The 19,855-nt window shown below is 42.9% G+C and overlaps 1 protein-coding gene across 1 annotated transcript; it reads left to right on the top strand.

The window, feature by feature from the left end:
- Positions 1-750: 750 nt before the first annotated feature.
- On the top strand, positions 751-2,202 carry LOC149144277 (elicitor-responsive protein 3-like). The gene is made up of 6 exons (XM_089452104.1): positions 751-817; positions 975-1,040; positions 1,411-1,537; positions 1,660-1,829; positions 1,940-2,005; positions 2,147-2,202. Exons 1-6 carry the CDS (start codon positions 751-753, stop codon positions 2,200-2,202), a joined length of 552 nt encoding a protein of 183 aa, XP_089308230.1.
- Positions 2,203-19,855: the final 17,653 nt, after the last annotated feature.

Below are 19,855 nucleotides of genomic sequence, written 5' to 3'. Positions count from 1 at the left end.
ATACCCCTTATGCATAAAAATCAAACCAAACTTCAAGTCACCCTTATCTTGAGTTAAGATTTGACCCTAAAAGGACATGTTAATTAGAGAAATCTTAGATCATAATTAATTAATGCATGGGAAATCATACCAGGTTTCATGTAGTTGTTGAGATGTCACAAAAGTAATTGTTGTAGGGTCACTATAAATAACGTGACAGTGGTCATCACTTTCTAAGGCATAGATCCATTATCATAGAACAAGAATTAACTTTTTTATTTTTGATAGATATGCACACATTGAATCCTTTACATATATTACGATTAAGAACTGGGTATATCTTTCACTCTTTTGCATGGTGTCTTCACGTGTTGAATTCTTGTTGGTAGATATTTATGAATAGAGGTTCCCTTATTGATCTTCACATATTCATGTCTTAAAGTGACTAGATGGTAGCATTGATGCCTTAGCAAGATAAATAATTACGCCGTAAGGCGTTTCCCTTTGAAATCAACTTTCCTCCTAGATTACGTGTACATTTCTGAGTCTTTGATTTAAGTGTTAGACGATGAAAATAATCTTACCCATCCAATTGATTAGACCGGTATACGATGAGACCATGCAGATAGATGTTTTCCCTTGCTCGACGCTACGCTACTTCCAGGTGCTTCTCCGTGTGGAGACCTTGCACTTCCCTCGCTCGGCGATACTATATTCCAGGACCCTGGATTTATGGAATCGACTTCAGGAGGTAGAAGGAAAAGAATCAAGATGCCGAGGGGAACTTTGGAGGTGTTGCTCGTCAATGCCGAGGGGCTGCAAAACACTGATTTCATCTGTAATATATTATCATCCGAGCCGATCTCTTGCATTTTAGGCGATCTGATAAATCTTTGGATTCGAATATTGCTAAAGAGACAGTTGAATTATGTGTGCTGGTGTATGTTCAGTTGGATCTTTGATTTAATTTTTCTCTAATGTGGTTGTGGTTGCAGGTAACATGGATCCCTATGTCATTATCCAGTGCCGAACTCAGCAACAGAAGAGCAGCGTTGCGTCCGGTGAGTATGCATATTCCTATGGTTTTAGCCGTGTATTGAGAACATATATTATTGAGAACATGGCTGACTAGTCCCTGATAAATAGATCCCCAATCTCTGATAAAATTCTTCCGTTCGCATAATTTTTAAGTTTGTTTATAGGTATCCAGGGTTTAAATGCTTTTCAAACAATGGAGAAAATGGTTACATCGTTTTAAGAAAGAGTTCGTGGTGAGGTCTTAGTTATGACTGAGTGCCCCTGGATTATCAGTGGGAAGAAGAAATTACACAAATCTTTTCTATATGCAGGGGAAGTAGGGAGATTTCACAAATTTTTCCCCCAAAAATATATAGAGTTAAAAATTAATAGATCGGATCTCTGAAATTGCAGGTAAAGGTAGCAATCCCGAGTGGAATGAGCAATTTGTTTTCACTGTAGCCGACGGGGTTACTGAACTCACCTTAAAAATAATGGACAGCGATAGTGGAAACGTGGATGACTTCGTTGGGGAAGCAAGGTGCAGATGAGTCTCCAGCATTATGATCTTAGTCATTTTTTCAGATCCTGCAGTCTTTCATCGTTTTTCAATATTTCTGTTTTCTGATCATATATCTTTATATTTCTGATTGTGGTGCACAACATTCCCCTGGAGGGAGTATTCATGGAAGGAAGCCTACCCCCGACTTCCTACAATGTTGTCCTTCCAGACCAGACCCACTGCGGGGAGATAAAAGTTGGCCTCACATTCACTATTAAGGTAGATTCTATATTTGCAGAGGCTTTTTATATCAGAAACATTTCTTTGAATGGTAATAGGATGGATTCAAATATTGCTAAAGAGACAGCTGAATTATGTGTGTTGGTGTATGTTCAGTTCGATCTTTGATTTAATTTTTCTTTGATGTGCCTGTGGTTGCAGGTAACATGGATCCCTATGTCATTATCCAGTGCCGATCTCAGCAACAGAAGAGCAGCGTTGCGTCCGGTGAGTATGCATATTCCTATGGTTTTAGCCATGTATTGAGAACATATATTATTGAGAACATGGTTGACTAGTCCCTGATAAATAGATCCCCAATCTCTGATAAAATTCTTCCGTTCGCATAATTTTTAAGTTTGTTTATAGGTATCCAGGGTCTGAATGCTTTTCAAACAATGGAGAAAATGGTTACATCGTTTTAAGAAAGAGTTCGTGGTGAGGTCTTAGTTATGACTGAGTACCCCTGGATTATCAGTGGGAAGAAGAAATTACACAAATCTTTTCTATATGCAGGGAAGTAGGTGATAGAGGGAATTACTCCCCTAGGGCTTTTTGGGTTGAAACCCTAGCAGACTGAAAGTTATCTATTCAAAGAAACATGCATTCATACAACCATTATGCTATCATAAGCAAATTCTATGATAAGGGTACGTACCTTTGGTCCTACGTTTGAGAAGGCCTTTAGGGTCCAAACCCTTCTTGGAGTTCCCTTCTTCTCTTTTGTCCTGCAAAATAACCAATTCAAAGAACACAACAGTATATGGACAAAGACTTATAAAGGAACCATCTTCATGTTATAAAGAAAGGTAGTTAGTTATGAAATCTAGACAACCTTTTGTATATGAATTCTAAACATGAATATCATTAACATAAAGAAGATTCATTTCGGGAACCAAGACATGTGTTTCTTTTATTATAGACAAATAAAGTACATAAAAAGGAATATTTTCACCTGAGTCACCTTCAGCAGGCTCCAAGCAAAGCTTCCTTCCGGATCCGTTCCAGCCTCAAGCCTCTAACAAACTCCTTCCATGACTCTCTCCATGATGTCATAAATGGTGGATGAACATCAACACACAAGGAAACACAGGTTTCCTGTACAAAATGGGGGAAGTGCAGAAGGCACAAGGGACTTCAGACCTGGTCAAGGGAAAAATCTCAGCATAACAACCTTTCTCTCTCTTCTCTCTTCCCTTAGGCCTTCCCTTTGAGGTCTTTTTATACCATCTCCAAAGTAGTTTTTTAGTTAGGAGTTGGTTGGGAACAGTTGGGCCACGGGCACTAATAGGTGATCAGCAGGTAAAACCCGCGATCTCCGCCCGAAAATAAGGAGTGTTATATTTTTTAAGTGTTTTAATACATACACGCGGGTTGGCTATACACATACCCGTGTATACACGCGTTTAACTCAGGGCAATGTCACGTATAAGGGATAAAACACTGTTTTTTAAATTTTAGAACCAGGTCTGGAAGGAGGGGTTGCCCTAGGCCATGAATACAACATCACAAACCATAAGAGTGAGATTTGGAGCTATAACAAATGCCCCCTAATATATGAGGTCAGAAGGGGTACATGATGGCCGAAATATATTATGCGAGTACATGGAAAGGAAGTCTGTCAAAAACCGAGGAGGACTTCACCAGAATTCAGCTTGCCAAGCCACCAAAGGAGATCAGAAAGAAACACTGTCTGAGGTGGGCATACCCACGCTCAGAAAAAGTAAAGCATGTCCGCATATCAAGTACAAGCGGATCCACTAAGTATACAAGTATAAATGACTGAAAGATACATAATGGATCATCTGATCATAATGAACAAGTACATGTCTGAATATCACATATAAGACTATCAATGATGTTGAAAGATACAACAGATCACTGATATCAAAGACTGATCCCAAAAGGTACCACCTGAACATGATGGAATAGGATGGTACTACACTGCAAACTCAGGTGCCAGCATATAAGATGTTGCCATGACTGACTGCAACATATAAAGTGGAGTGGTATCAACTAGCAGCAACAGGAGCAACTGTCAAGTGAACCAACGAACGCTGATACAACTTGAGGTCTTCACCGACCGCCGTGGTACATTTCTACACCATGGGAATAAATGATCTAAAGTCGACCATGTGAGAAATCGTTTGATTACCGGTCATTGACGTATACCGTTAACAAACGCGAGACTACTCACCGATAATGATAATGAGCGTCAAGGTACCCAGTACAATCTAATAAGTGTGAATAGATGAGCTGGAGTCGAACACCTGTAAGAATCTATCGATCAGGAGACAATGATGGTTTCCCACTGTCGATAGCGAAGGATCTGCCACTAATGACTGCAAACCCCAAAGTACTTCCAAATGGACTCTAGATCTTTGCCCCAGAGCAATGAGTCGGAGTCGATAGGGAAAGATCCGCTAGAAGGAAGGCATTAAGGCATCCTTCATCAATCTAGCGCGAGTGTAACCCGTAGGCCAATAATGTGGAAGGAATCGGATGAAAAATATGTAGTAACCCAACCGAAGTACGTTTCCGGCGTACACAAGATGTGGCTAGCGCACGGCAGAAACCCTCTGAACCAACCAATAATGAAAGCTGACACAGAGGTGAGGTATCCACCAATAGGGTCAAATGGAAACCAAGGTACTGCACGAATCCCAATGTGTGATAATGTAAGCTGATGTCGAACACAAGGGAAACCACTCAGTCAAAGACCCATAATACTGATCGATGCTGAGCACAAGGTAACCTATCAATAATGAAAATAGGGCCAGGGTGCAGCTCTAGGCCTGTCCTCAGAGCAAGATGTCGTCGTCGATAAGGAAAAGACCCGCTAGCAAGAAGTCAATGGGGACCTTCTCAAACCGGCACGAGTAAAGGACCAATATAACTGATGTGATGATAGACATGACACTGACAACCAGGGATGGCCGACTGAAAAATGAGTCAAGAGACACCGCAGAGAGGCCGACTCAGGCTAACTTCCCTTGAACAAAAGCATGACTCAATGTGACTATGTGGCAGCATATGATGACTCTGTATAAGTTCGCCATGCAGGAGGCACGAACGAACCCTCCATATGATTGGAAGAGATAACCAATCGGTGGAGAACTGACTCAATAACAAGGTTATGGTGTACCTAAGTCAAACTAAATCCCACCCATATGGAGGAGACTTTGTTTTGAGTGCTTTGTTCAAGGGCGACACAACTGACTCTAGCTGCCAACAATAAATGGAAATAATGTCCCGTTCCCACTCTTTTTGGAATATTTAATTTTTTTTGTCTTTTTCTGTTAAGCTGGAAAAAGAATAAAAGAATGCTATGGTACAGTGGAAAGAACGAGTGTCGGTGAAACAGATGATCTAGTTCCTGGGAAAGGAACGTTCCTATGCTCAATGCAGGGAGGTGAAAACTGGTCAGTGACACTCAAAGATATGTTCTTTCCACGGGTCAAGGTGTGTCAAGCTGCAGAAGTCAAGGGTATGCAAGGTTGATTTTGCAGATGTCATGGTCAAAAGTTGGCTTAAACACGAGTCCAAGTGAAGCCGGCTCTAGGCCAAAAGGTGCAAGTGGTCAACATGCAATGCAGTAGTACAACTCAACACAAAGGAGCCTCTAGGGTATATGGCCAGAACAAAGCGGAGAAGCTAAGAGGAATGAGTCTTCAACGCATAAGTCATGGCGGGACTACAGAGGACTCCCGAGCCTACTCAAAACGGAGCAGCATGGGCAACAAATGTCAGTGAGGTGCTAACTAGGATGCCCATGTAAAGGATGGCTCTACCATCGTGTCATGATTTAAAGAATCGGCGAGTGAAGATGGCTTACGAACCATAACACAATGGGATTGACCTTATGGCAGATGTATCGGTCAAATGGAGGCTAGTATGCATAATGCAACGGAAAAAATGGTGTCCCTAACCTATATGCCAGTGAGAACACGATACCTGCCATGACGGGTCAGCAGTCATGGAACCGTCTCGAAACTGAAAATCGTCCAAAATGTCCTGAAAAACAGACCAATCTCGACATTCCAAGCTCCCAAGTTAAAAGTCACATGAGGCCAAACAAAATAAAATTTTGAAAAAATTTTGCATTTTCAAAACTTATAAAAAGCATTTTGGACTCACCATTTTTACCATTTGAGTTTGAGAGCAAAGGATTTGGAGCAAAAGGAGCAAACTTCCCATAGCCAGATTCAACCGTTCAAATTCGTCGAAAACCTCCAGGTAACTCTTATACTTAGCTTGCAATTAATTGTGACAGGTTTTAGGATTTTTGGTTGATGTTTCACCGTTGAACTTTTGTACAAAATTCGCTCGGGGCGTATACGCGGGTTGGTAATATTGAACCCGCGTACATGCGGGCCCTATACGCAACTGTGTGCACAGGGACCCGCGTATATACCGCGAATCATTTTTAAACAAAAACTAACGGTTTTGAATCAATTTTTTCTCAGGATGCCTGTCACGTGGCGTGAAAGAGAGCACGCAGCGGTAGACAATGAAGTTATGAACAGTCCAGAAGCATTATATGCCCTACGGGGATGCAGTTTGCTTAAATTTTTCAAATTGCCAAATATGAAAGCGAACACGCGTCTACTTGAGATGCTCATTGATTATTGGGATGTCGATGAGGAAGCTTTTATGATCGATCAGATGCCGCTCAGGGTAGAAGTGGAGGATATCTATTTTATCACGGGCCTTTCCCGAAGGGGAGAGGTAGTACAGTCCCGGGGTAGGACACGAAGTGCCCTTTCGATAGAGGACTATGTACAGATATACTACCCGGGACATCCCAAGAAGGTTGGGAGCCAGATTTCCATCACACATGTGGCGAGTTTATCACTTAGGATAATCCTGTTTACCATGGCTCGGGTGAACGGATCATCCTCTCTGCATCAGGCGTCACAGCAAAACATGAGCGTGGCAGTTGACTGTTTCACTACTGTGTTCGACTGGTGTACTCCTCTTCTGGCTAACATGAAGAGCCAGCTCACTTCTATCAGGAGGGGTCAGACTAAAAACTTTGGATATGGGAGCATCTTTTGTACTTTCTTTTTCGAGAAGGTTCCCGCACTCCATCCCAGGGTAGCAGTTTCCATCAGCACCCCACGCGATCCACGCATGGGCCGGTGGGATGATCTGATGAAACGTCTGGGGGGTGGGGAGGTCCCAAGGACTGCCTTTGACGATGACTTCTTCACCTGGTGGGATCAGCAGATCATCGCCGTGGATGACTACCCCTATGCTGGGCTAGATTTCCGAGGAGATCCTGATCTAGTGTTACCACCGAATGCAGCATGGGGCGAGATTGGTAAGATTTTTTGATTTTTTGGATTTTTCAAATATGATGAATTTTGAAAAATATTTTTGATGAGATTCAAATGACTGATATGATGATCATGTTCCAGACATCGGGCCGGTACGACCAGATGGATTCCCGCGGCATGGATGGCGCGGCCGAGGAGCCGAAGAGGCGGCTGCTGATACAGAACAGACTCTGAACAACGTCCAGCGACACTTGGCAAGATTGAGCTGCCGAGTACCGATGGCCGTCATAGAGGACCTTCCTGAGGATATGCAGCGTCATGTGGTTGGCATGCCACGTGACTGGGTTCGCATTTTTCGGCGTGTGGCCAATGCTATAGTGACATACTTAGACGCTCATCCTGAGCCGAGGCATTAGATATGCCGGACATGATTATGGGCATTTGAGTCCCAATTTTGTATATTTTTTGGACACACATATGTACACTCGAGACGTTTTACGATATATATATATATATATATATATATATACAGTTTGACTTTTTGATACTTGATTTTATTGTGATGAATGATTGATATGCCAGTCTAATGCTTGATTAGCGATAGAATCAGCTAACCAATTATGAGATCTTGGAATATGCAAATAATTGATAAAAGTAAATGATATTTGCAACAACCTCACCCTTAAATACTGGCGATATAAAGATGGATCCCGTACCCGATAAATGTTATTTAATTGAGACAATATCAATTGAGAATCAAGATATACTACCAATGAGTCGATCCCATGAGAGATTACCTCGGATAATAAATTAATAACAGCAGTATACTCGGCCATATTGTTTGAAGCAGGACCGATGCACATGCTTCTTGATGCGATCAATTGACCAGTTGGATAATAGAGTACCCAAGCTGCGGAAGCAAGATTCCGAGTGTGCCGACTAGCACCATCGGTGAACCCAAAATAGACCAAATCATCCATCAACACCTGCCACAGCAGACCAAAAAGTGCTGATACCAGAAAACTCTCGATGTTATATGTACAAATATACATAAAATACAAAGAAGCCATTTCCTGGTCAAAACTAAGCAAAGTACTTCTTTAGGTAGAGCCCGTTGCGGGGCTCCGCCAGCTTGTTTCCTTCGAAATCAATTAACTCATACGATCCTTTTTCTAAAACTTGTTTAATAATGAAAGGACCGTACCACATAGGCTTAAATTTGCCTGCCCCCAAGGCATCCTTATCTTGGTCATAGACCAGCACAAGGTCGCCTTCAGAAAAGACTCGAGGACGGACAGACTTATCATACTGCGTTTTAACCCTTTTCTTATGGGCCTCATTCATTGTGGCGGCATCTCGACGCTGCTCATCAAGATGTTCCAAGTGAACTAGGCGCTCCTCGAGACTCGAAGTCTCCGGAAGAAGCTCAACAGCCAACTTAAGAGATGGAATTTCACATTCAACCGGAAAGATAGATTCCATCCCATAAACCAACTGAAAAGGAGTAAAACCGGTAGCCGTTTTAACGGAGGTTCGGTATGACCAAAGAGCCGAATACAACATAATGTGCCAGTTGGACCGATTTTTATCTATTGTCCGTTGGAGTATCGTCTTAAGAGTTTTATTGACTGCCTCGACCTGTCCATTGGCCTGAGGATAATAAGGGGACAAATGCTCCTGGCGGAAACCTAATTTAAGAGCCAATTCGGACATTAGTTGATTCTGGAAATGATTGCCATGGTCAGTGACAATCTCTCTTGGGATACCGAATCTTGAGATAACTTGATTGAAAAGAAACAAAGCTACCGTGTCACTATCGTTCTTATAAGTAGGCATGGCCTCAGCCCACTTCGTAAAGTAGTCTGCATCCACGATAATGTACTTGTGATTCGCCGCTGAAGGCGGATTACAAGTTGTAAAATCAATACCCCACTTGGTAAAGGGACCGACGGTGAATAGCGAAGGCCAACTTCTCAACCGGAGAATAGCGAAGTTCAGGACCTATTAAGCCTCGACTCAAATAATAAATCACGTGTTCGGCGAGAGCATCGTCCTCCTGAACTAGAACCATACCAATGGTTGATTCTGCTGCGGCGAGATATAAAAGGAAGTCTCTACCATAATCCGGTGGACTCAAAAGCGGGGTAGAGACTAATGCCTTTTTCAAAGCATCAAACGACCTCTACGCAAAGTCGTCCCACACAAATGGAACTCCTTTTCGTAGCAAACGCATGAACCCTTTAGTGATCTCTGCATAGTTTGCTATAAACCGTCTTAAGAAATTAGCCTTCCCTTGAAGACTTTGAAGTTGTCGAATTGAGGATGGGGGAGGCAACTGAATTATTGCCTCAACCTTGAAGGGATCAACCCGAATCCCTTCATTAGACACAATGAACCCTAACAACCGACCGGACATAACCGCGAAAACGCACTTGTTGGGATCAACCGGATTTTATAAAAACGACATCGTTCAAAAACCAATCGAAGATGACTAGGATGATCGGTTCTCTTTCGAGAATGAGCAGCGAGATCATCCAAGTATGCCTCGATGACATGTTTGATGTCGTGGAAAGCATATGACATGGCCCGCTGAAAAGTGGCTCCAGCATTTTTAAGACCAAAAGGCATCTTCCTATATGCAAAGGTACCCCAGGGACATATAAAAGCTATCTTATGTTGATCTTTAGGACGGATAGAGATTTGATTATAACCTGAAAAACCATCCATGAAGGAAAAAATTTCATTACCCGCACACTCGTCGATAATCTGATCAATGAATGGCGTGGGGTAATTATCTTTCGGACAAGCCTTGTTTAGGTCCCTAAAATCGATGCATACTCGGATTGTCCCTTGCTTTTTTTCCACAGGGACTGGATTAGAAACCCAATCAGTAAGAGGAATAGGGTATATAAAACCCGCCTTTAGCAGCTTCTCAACCTCAGCTTTGATAGCTGCAGCTTTCCTAGGGTTAACCAGCCGAAGCCTCTGACGAACTGGTTTTGCGTTTTCATATGTCTTGATCTCATGTTAAACTATAGAAGGATCAATGCCAGGCATTTCTTCATAAGACCAAGCAAATACATCACGATATTGCTTGAACAGGTCGGTGTAAATTTGAATTTCTTCAGGGGAACACTCAACTCCGATGAAGATATTCTCGATGACGCTAGGGTCCCTAGAGATATTTATAGGTATCATTTTTGAAATTACCGACATATTACCTTCGGCACGAATGTGTGCTAGAGCCAAAGGGTTTGACACCGTACAAACATCACTAGTGAGGAGCTCGGAGAATCTAGATTCTACTTCCTGCAATGGAGGAAGAAAGTATGAATGATGGTGTAAGTCTTCCAAAGGTCGATCTATACCCATCATTACTTCGAGGATTGCTTCTTCAGAAGGTAAAACCGAATCTAAGCAGTCCAAGGCAGAGGTAGAATCAAGGCTCCAAGCTGGGGCCACATGACGATCTAACTCCTCTTCGGAAAAAGGAGTAGAATGGTTGTCTGCAGAGTCTACGATAGACTGATATCTAAGCTCAGCTGCAGATATAGGGAATGCCATTCCATTTACTTGTCCTTAAACTAATGTGGTCGTAGGTGAAGGTAAGGTCCAAGGGTCTGAAAAATAACGAGTTCGAAAGAACTCTTCTCGAGGAGACTCCTTTGATGATGAAATAACATTGATTTTAGCGAAAGGAGAGGGAAGATCAAATGTACCCATCAATGAGGAATACATCCCTACTCCTAGATTCTCAGTTGGCGGGCGAGGGTTATCCATTAAAGGGACAGTAGAGTCAGAGCTTGCTCGAGGATCGACTGGACAATAGTCCAATTGATCCACCTTAACGATTTTCCCCTCATGAGGAAAGCAAATGACACGAAACAGAGTCGAAACAACGACATCCATCTCATATACCCAGTTCCTTCCTAATAGGAGATTATAGTCTAGGTTAGCGTCTACGACCTCTACTTCAATATTGACGACCTTTCCCCCAACACATATAGGAAAGGCCGGGATAATCCCATGTGGCTTATGAGAATGACCATCAAATGCAGTCAAAATGGTGGGTGAAGGAACAGCCGAGGGTGATCCAATAGCCTTCCAGCATGACATCGACATAACGCATGTGGAAGCTCCTTCATCTATCACGGTGCGAAAAATATTGATTTTTCGGTATGTAGACTTTATTTGGAAAGCCATATGATGAGGGAGTCGCTTTTTGACATTTAACATGTCAAAAGTGAGCACTAAAGAGTTAGCTGGATCGACTGCTCCAATTGCGGAGAGTAAAGCACTTCTTTGAGCCGGACACGACTGGAGAACCTCTAAAGCGGACATAGCGCACAGACTTTGAGCCAGATCCTCCATAATGGAGTAATTCTGGGCGGCCCTAGCATTAGGATTAATCGTCGCGCGTTTAGTGGAACCTTTCGGTATTCGTGGTATAGTCTCGACAGGGGGTCGCTCAATATGAAGGTTAGTACTTCCGGGAACAGTCTTGTCCTTGGAAGTTTCGGCTTCACCATAATCATGTGACCGAGTAGCCACATGGACATTAGAACCCATCATGAAAACATTTGACGATTTTTCCCCTTCCTGGTTACCCCCAACGGAGGTTCCAAGGTTTGAACTCGCGCCAGCAAGAAGTTGCTGCCCTTGGGGAAACGGGTTGGTTAACACAGCTTGAGAACTAGAAGTCCCTTGCTGTCCTAACAAGCGCTGAGTGTCTTCAATCTTAGGGTAGAGATGAATTAGTTGGTCTCCACTGCAAAATTTGCATGGAAACTTAACTTTCTTTCTTGACTCATTTCTACCACCACCAACGTTGTTGCCGGATTTATTTGCATCAGGCTTCCCATCCTGGTTCTTTATCTTACCTCGTCCTTTCTTTTTCCCATTGGAATTTTGATTTCCTTTGGGGTTATCAGATTGGACGGCATTTATTGAATAATTTTGGGAAGCGGGGGGATTAGACGATGTGACTTGGTTGTTAGAAGCAGCTTGCAAGGACAACTGCTGTAATTAATTCAACAAGTTCACTGTAGTTGTGTCTACTGACCCAATGATACCATCCGCGTGCGGACCTGGCTTCGACTTAGCTACGTCAACCGTAGATCCAGGAGCATCTGGCAAGTATTTCTGTAGGATCCCAGACTGAGAGTAGATCAATTCTAATTACTGGGCCCTAAAAATGGCTTGCTCCTCAGAATAGACTCCAAACATGGAGACATCCTTGGAGATCTCGAGTTGTAAAGACTTCAAAAACCACTCAAGACGGTACTCTGGAGGGATTTTGGCTTTAATGAGCCTCTTTCTCCATCTCCATTCCTGAATATGGTCAGAAATGTGGGTTGCCTTATCCTGACGAAAGGTGGCCAGAAGTTCAGTTCCGGCATCATAGCGGACAGGCAACTGAAAATGATTTAAGAAGATATTGGCTAAGTCAGCGAACGATGTAAAGCTGCCCCTGGCAACTCTATATACCATTTGGCTGCATTACCAGTCAAGGTGCGCTGAAAGAGTCTCAACCTAATCGAGTATAAGGGAGTTAGATGAGCACCACAAATGGAATGTGGTTACATGGTCGCCTGGGTCTTCACCACTCTCCCCTTCGAATTTTGGAATGTCCGAAGGGAGTTTGGTTGGGACCAGAGGCCAGGCCGGATTGTACTTGATTGGGTCATTTGTTAACTTAGTGAGATCTGGCAAGTTCAACGTTTCCAGAAACGGAAGCCTAGGAGGACCTTGGGGATTCCACCCGGACTAGGCAGAACTCCCAAAGCTCTGAAAAGATTGTCCTGGAATTTGGGAGGCACCAGGCTGCCTGAAGTAACCAATAGAACCGGCTGAACCAAAAGGCAAGCCTTGTGGTCCAGCAAAATTCGGAGTTTGACCAACTTTGGCTGTATAACCTCCATAACCAGCAAAATTTCCTCTTAAAGGATTGTAAGGAGTTGATAACCCCTGATACGGATTCCAAGCCGAAGCTAGAGGAGGAATAGTTTGAAACGAGCTAACCGTGGAGTACGACCTATTCCCTTGTTGGCCGATAAACGGATTCCCAGTTCCCATGTGTTACTGGGAAAAGTGTCTATTTAGAACTGCTCTATCCCACTAAGGTGTGACAGCTGCCTTAGAAACAAACAGAGAAAAACTACTTTTGTATTTCCTTTATGAACTATAGATAGAGAGGAATAGAAAGAACCAACCTGTGTCTTGTGCTAATCCTTTGATCCAATCCCTCTCTTCTTTGATAGTCTCCAGCTACCTGCTCCCTTGCTTGCTCAGCTTCACAGAGTACCTGTAAGATCACAGAAGAAGAGCACTATACAAAGACATGGATCTATATTCATAAACAACTTAGGATCAGATTTAAGTTAACCATACAAAATGTAACAAGCATCAATGATACAAAAGCATGGAGGAAAACTCAAATAGTTTTTATTGATAAACAAGAAAAGATCCAGGAGGAGTTACAACCAGTGGTTCCGACCCAGCATCAACCTCCCAGCAAAGAAGCCCCTCTTCACCTCAAACAAAGCATAAATCACCCAACAATCTGATGTTTGTCTCTAGAAACCAACAACAATTCCTTACAATATGCAAAATTCCAGCCTCTGGATCTCTGGGATGAGGGATCCATATATAGATATCTGTAAGGAGGATGAGTCAGCTTGTGATTTGATTAGTGTCTTCTCTCTGTCAATTCTTGCTTCCACTTGGAGACTGAAGGCCTCTTACTCATCCTTGGTCGAATTCAGTGAGGCAAGTGTCACAGGAGAAGATTCTGGAAGCTTCCATTGTCTCTCCACTTCCCGGAATGACACTGCCATTTGTCATTTCTCGCCCATCGCACCCCACTGAAGGGACTTTTGAAATGAAACGCACCCTCACAGTGTATTTAGGTGCAATGCAACGCACCTAGCCAGTGGAGCAGCTGAAATGATCCTGTTTTGACCAATTCTGAGCAGTTTCTGGTGGAGAACTTCTGGGAGAAGCTGTAATCTGTTGACCTTGTTCCTTTAGGGGTTAGAAAAACACTTTTAGGGACTTAGGAGCCCTTGGTTTATGGACATTTCATGCTTGGAGTTGTAGGGCACAAAAATGTCTATAACAGTTGCCCCCTAAAGTATGAGGCCGTTAACCTTTTGGTGTCGGGTGAAATGCTTTATTATGAGGATCCGAAGTTCTTTCAATGCTGGGAGGAGACCTGTAATAAGATACAATACAATACATTATCTTCATACTATTTTCATGATCTAGCTGAGGCGGGCATTCCCATGCTCAGCTTTATAAATTCATTTTCATGTACATAGGACAGACAATCGTCTGAGTGTAGACTGATGATTCTGGTAGAGCCATCATCCTTTTGAGTGGATGATTATCTGTGCAGCAATGATGTACATTTAATGTCTTTATTTCCCTGAATATATATCGCAGCTCGGATGGATGAAACTAGATCCGGGGTCTTCAATCTCGTCCGATCTTCACTCGATGTACAAGTCGATCCATGTGAGAAATGTTCTGAAGTCGAACATGGAAAGACATCGCTTGATTACCAGTCAATGATGTAAACTGTTAACAAGCGCGAGAGGAATCACCGATAATGATAATGATCCTCAAGGTACTGCAGTACAATTCACGTGGTGTGAATAAAGGATTTGGCGTCGAACACCACGCAAAATCTTTCGGTCGAAGGCCATTGATGTAAACCTATCGCCGGAAGTGAGAAACTTGCCATTGAGGCATGGAAGCTTCAAAGTACTGAATGGGGTGTTCCCAGATCAACTTCTTGGATAATGAGCTGATGTCGACAAGAAGTGATCTGTCACAGGAGGGCCTTAACGAATCCCACATCAATGACACGAAACAGAGCAAATGATTTTGATGGAGGTGAAAACGATCTGGTGATATAAGGTTCAGGGCGGCAGTCATGAAAGAATGGAGTATAATGTATGGTAGTGGGTGAGACACATGTGACTTCTCTGGATGACTTCTCTTGAACATATCGGCGACACTGATGTGATGGATTGGTAGCATTAACCCCAAATGTGGATGGTATGGCGTGACCATGGTGATGTGACCGGTGAATGAAACAACCCAACCCGACTCGGACACGGAGTGGAAGTGTCATGTTCAAGAGCGACTTGCTACAAACAAAGTTTCTTTGAGTTTTCTTCCCAATTTTTCCCCAGTCATTGCTGACCAATACCTCTTTATTTTTGTCAAGCTTGAGGAGGATAACATATGCTTGTTCTATAATTTGCCCTTCGGGCAAACCCATTGCTATGTTTTAACGAGCCTAGCGATAGTGAAACTCGTTCTCGTCTATAGACAAGTTTGTCGCTATTAATCTTTTTAACGAGTTTAACGACAAAGATAACTCGGTCCTTTTCAATTTTAGAGAGTCTGAAAAGGAACGTAAAGGTAACTCCAAAATTCCTTTTTCGTCATCTAATCCCTTAAGCCCGAAAAAGTATAAAACAATACAGAAGGGATGAATTTTCAATACTTTTAACGAGCCGAATAAAACAAGTGCTCGATCTTTTTGTGTAATAATCCCTCAGGTCCAAAAAGATTAAAATCTAGAGGAGGGATAGCACTTCCTGTCCCTTTAACGAGCTGGAAAGGCCAAGGACTCGGAAATCTTTTCATATTTTACGAGTCAGTTGAAAAGAGCTTAAAGGAGACTCGTCTTTTGAGGAACGAGTGATAAAACAGGTAGCAGCTGATTCCAGGTAAGGTTTGGAATTTTCCAATCACGGCAGTGTCACAAGGATGGCTAGTGAAATCACTATTCGCAGCTGTTCCTCAAAATGGGTAAACAATCAAATGGAGGTGAATGATCGGCCAATGAAAAAGTGGAGGTGACGGTGCAAACACGACCAAGGATTTAACGGCTGAAGTACTACATTCACGATGGTTATTTATCGGGGAATAGTTCATTTTTTAATGAGCTTAAACACGGGTGGAAACATTTGCTCATGTCTTATGTTTATTTTTTAACGAGCTTGAACTATGTGCTAAAACTGCTCGATTGAATGGTCCCTTTTTGATTTTACTATAAATAGCTTAGTTCTTTCAAAGATTGTACTGCATTTTCAACTGCTTCATCAAACTAGTTAGAAATGAACAATATATGCTTGAAAACGAGTTAGAACACTAATATTTTACTTTGAACTACGTAAAAAGTAATGAAAAAGTGTTTTTACCTCTCATTTTACCATTTCATTTGAACTTTGGTTTGTTGGAGCTTTGGAGGTGCTTTTCCCCCTTGATTTTCATCAGCTGATTTCGGGAGATTCTGTGGACGATTCTTGGCGCCGTCTAGACCAGGTAGGAGCTAAACCTGAGCTCTTTCATTTCATGGTTTCCATTTTGCATTCTGAGCTTGATTCCTAGTTTTTCTGAGCCCCTGGGGTTTGAAAAACTTGTTCTGCCTTCAGCGCACCCTCTGTGTATCGAAAGGTGCATTGAATGTTGGCCATTGTGAAGGCCATCTGACATGCAACGCACCCAGAGTACTGCTGCAGGTGCGATGGGCACAGAGAAGGAATTTTGTGCACAATTTTTGATGGAAATTTTGCCTGTTTCTTGCCAAAATCAGGATCTAACTCTTCTCTTGTCTGTTTTTCAGAGATCTTTGGAGCAAGATGACCATTACATGGCGAGAACGTGAGCATGAAGAAGAGGACATGCTTTCCCTACATGATCCAGTTAGAGTAAACACACTGCGGAACTGTGGCTTGCTGAAGTTTTTCCGCATTTCTAGCATGAGACAACAGATCAACTTACTGCAGTATTTGCTCAATGCTTGGGATCCTACCAACCAGGTTTTCCAGATCAGGGGCAAATCTATCCCCTTGACTGTAGTAGACATCTATTTCTTGACCGGTTTGTCGAGGCGGGGTGCCCCCATCTCTTTATCAGGTTCGGCTCGAGGAGGTGACTCGGTGAGAGATTATGTTCACCGGTACTGCAGAGAAGGATCTCAGCCGAGTAAAGACAGCAAGATCATCATCCGTGATGTCACTGACAGGTCCCTTAGGACTATTCTATTTACTTTTGGTAGGATGGCCGGTGGTGTGGCTCTTCACGTAGCCAACCGATCTTTTATGCAGTATGCCTTGGAATGCCTCCAACCGAAGGTGTTCAACTGGTGCAACGCAGTACTTCTTATGATGAAAGAACAGTTGACCAAGATAAAGAGCGGGAGGTTGAAGAACTTTGGGTATGGTTCTATTTTGACCGCCTTTGCCTTGGAGAAGATACCACTGATGCAGCCGCAGTACATTGCACTCGATTTACCTTCTCCTACTGAACCACGTATGCAGAGATGGGTTGACCACATGTCTAGGCATGCTGGCCAGTCTCAGATTTCATTTTCTGATACCTTCTTCAGGTGGTTTGATCATCAGGAGATGGTTTATTCTGAGTATCCATACGCTGGCATGGACTTCCGGGGTGATCCGAATCTGGTACTGCCAGATGGTGAACAGTGGGGCGCCATTGGTAAAATCTCTGACCATATTCTTGTTTATCGTTTTTGCTTATAATGTCCTTATGATTTACTCTATCAAGACTTTAATCAAACTCATGTGTACATGCAGATGTTGGTCCTGTTCGTCCAGCAGTTCGCCCGAGAGTACCGGCTGCCGCCCCAGTAGGAGAGGCCGTCGGAAGGGCTATCCTTCGTGACCTCGACGTGGCCGGGACTCTCGCCGCATTACAGGAGCAGGTTGAGGGCCTCACTCTTGGTATTCCAGATGTGAGGACTGACGAGCTACCCTTGAGGCTACAGCGGCATACTACTGGTGTGCCAAGACGATGGACTCGTCTCTTGCGCATGATTGCATAAGCTGTGACTTGCTATCACGAGCATCATTAGACTAGGGTGCCCCCTAGCATTTTGAGTTTTTTGGTCATTTGACCGATTTTGTCTTGGTTACAGAACATTACGTGTAAACCATAAACAGTTATATATATTTTTGATTTTCGGAGTTTTATTTTGGTTAAGTTACATGATCCAAATGCAAACATTGATGGTATGTTTATTTTTATAAATGTTGCAAATGTCTATCTAACACATAATTTGCTAATGAGTCAGTTAATGTGTTTAAGTTTATGGAAATATGTTGATATTGAATAGAATCAAATTGTCTTTCCAAAATCTTAACCCTTAGGAACATGCGATAAATAGCTAGATTTCGGACAGAATAGATAACAGTGAGTTGTAGTATTACGAGTTGTGAGTCTAGCCTGACAATTAGTCGGCGTATACCATGTGTGATGGCATCAGAGAGAAGTTCTATCAACGCGCCATATTCAGCGATGTTATTTGTTGATCGACCAATACATACCCCTCTGAAACTTACTAACTCACCGCTTGGATCAAAAATAGCCTAGGCTGTGGAAGATAGGTTCCGCGAACTACGACTCGCTCCGTCGGCATATCCAACACATGACTCCAATAGGTTTGACATCTGCAACAAATGTAAAAAGTGGATTACTTGACCAAAATAAATACTTTAGCGAAAACAAAAACATAACAAAAGCATACAGGTTACCATTATGCATAGTAACGCTTGAGGTACAACCCATTACGAGGCTGCGCCAGTGGAATTCCGTCATAATCCATTAACTCGTAGGCTCCTTTTGCTAACACTCGTTTAACAATATAGGGGCCCATCCATAAAGACTTAAATTTACCTGCTCCCAATTTATCGGATTCTTGGTCGTAAAGCAAGACCAAGTCACCTTCTGAGAAGACACGGGGTTTGACATTTTTGTCGAACTGCGCCTTGACTCGTTTCTTATGGGCTTCGTTAGCCAAAGCGGCGTCACGACGGGTTTCATCCAATTGGGTTAATTCCAAGAAACGAGCCTCTTCTTCTGAAGTTCCGGGGAGGAGATCAATTGCGAGTTTGAGAGACGAGATTTCACACTGGATTGGTAAGACTGCTTCCAGGCCATATACCAGTTGGAAAGGTGTGAACCCGGTTGCATTCCTTACTGATGTTCAGTAAGCCCACAAAGCTGAGTATAGGATTAGGTGCCATCTTCTTTTGTGAACTCCAATCATCCTTTGCAGCATGCGTTTCAGGACCTTGTTGATTGCTTCAACTTGTCCGTTGGCTTGCGGATAATATGGAGTAGAGCTGTTGTGAGACAACCCTAGTTTGGCAGCTAATTCGACCATCATGTGATTGCGAAAATGCGATCCATGATCTGTGACTATAGCTTGTGGTACGCCGAATCTGGCGACTACATGATTGAAAAAGAAGAGGGCAGCTGTTTCACCAGTATTATCTAATGTAGGCATCGCCTCGGCCCATTTGGTAAAATAGTCAACTACGACTATGATATATCCATGCCCCCTGGTCGAGGTGGGGTTACATGTCATGAAATCGATGCCCCATTTGGCGAATGGCCCAACAACAACTATTGGCTGTAAAGGTGCGGGTGGTCTTCTGGTTTTGCTGTCGAAAATTTGACAAGCATGGCAACTTCTGACTGCGGTTATGCAATCTTTGAACATTGTTGGCCAGAAGTATCCTGCTCGTAAGATTTTTTGCGCTGTAGCATATCCAGATTGATGCCCCGCACACGCGTCTGAATGACAATCATTCAGGACTTTTTCGGCCTCCTCATGTGTGAGGCACCTTCTCAGAACTGTATCGATATCGCGACGGTAAAGTGTATCACCAACGATCATGTAGTCTTTTGCTTGGTATCGAATACGTTTTTGTTCAGAGTGGGAGGTGTTGGGCCTATATTTTTGGGTTTGGAGATAAAT

This window comes from Pinus tabuliformis, chromosome X (assembly GCF_031772625.1).
Source record: "Pinus tabuliformis cultivar Carrire ecotype Pingquan chromosome X, CPIR1, whole genome shotgun sequence".
Lineage (NCBI taxonomy): Eukaryota > Viridiplantae > Streptophyta > Pinopsida > Pinales > Pinaceae > Pinus > Pinus tabuliformis.
This window is presented reverse-complemented; position numbering and strand designations above follow the sequence as displayed.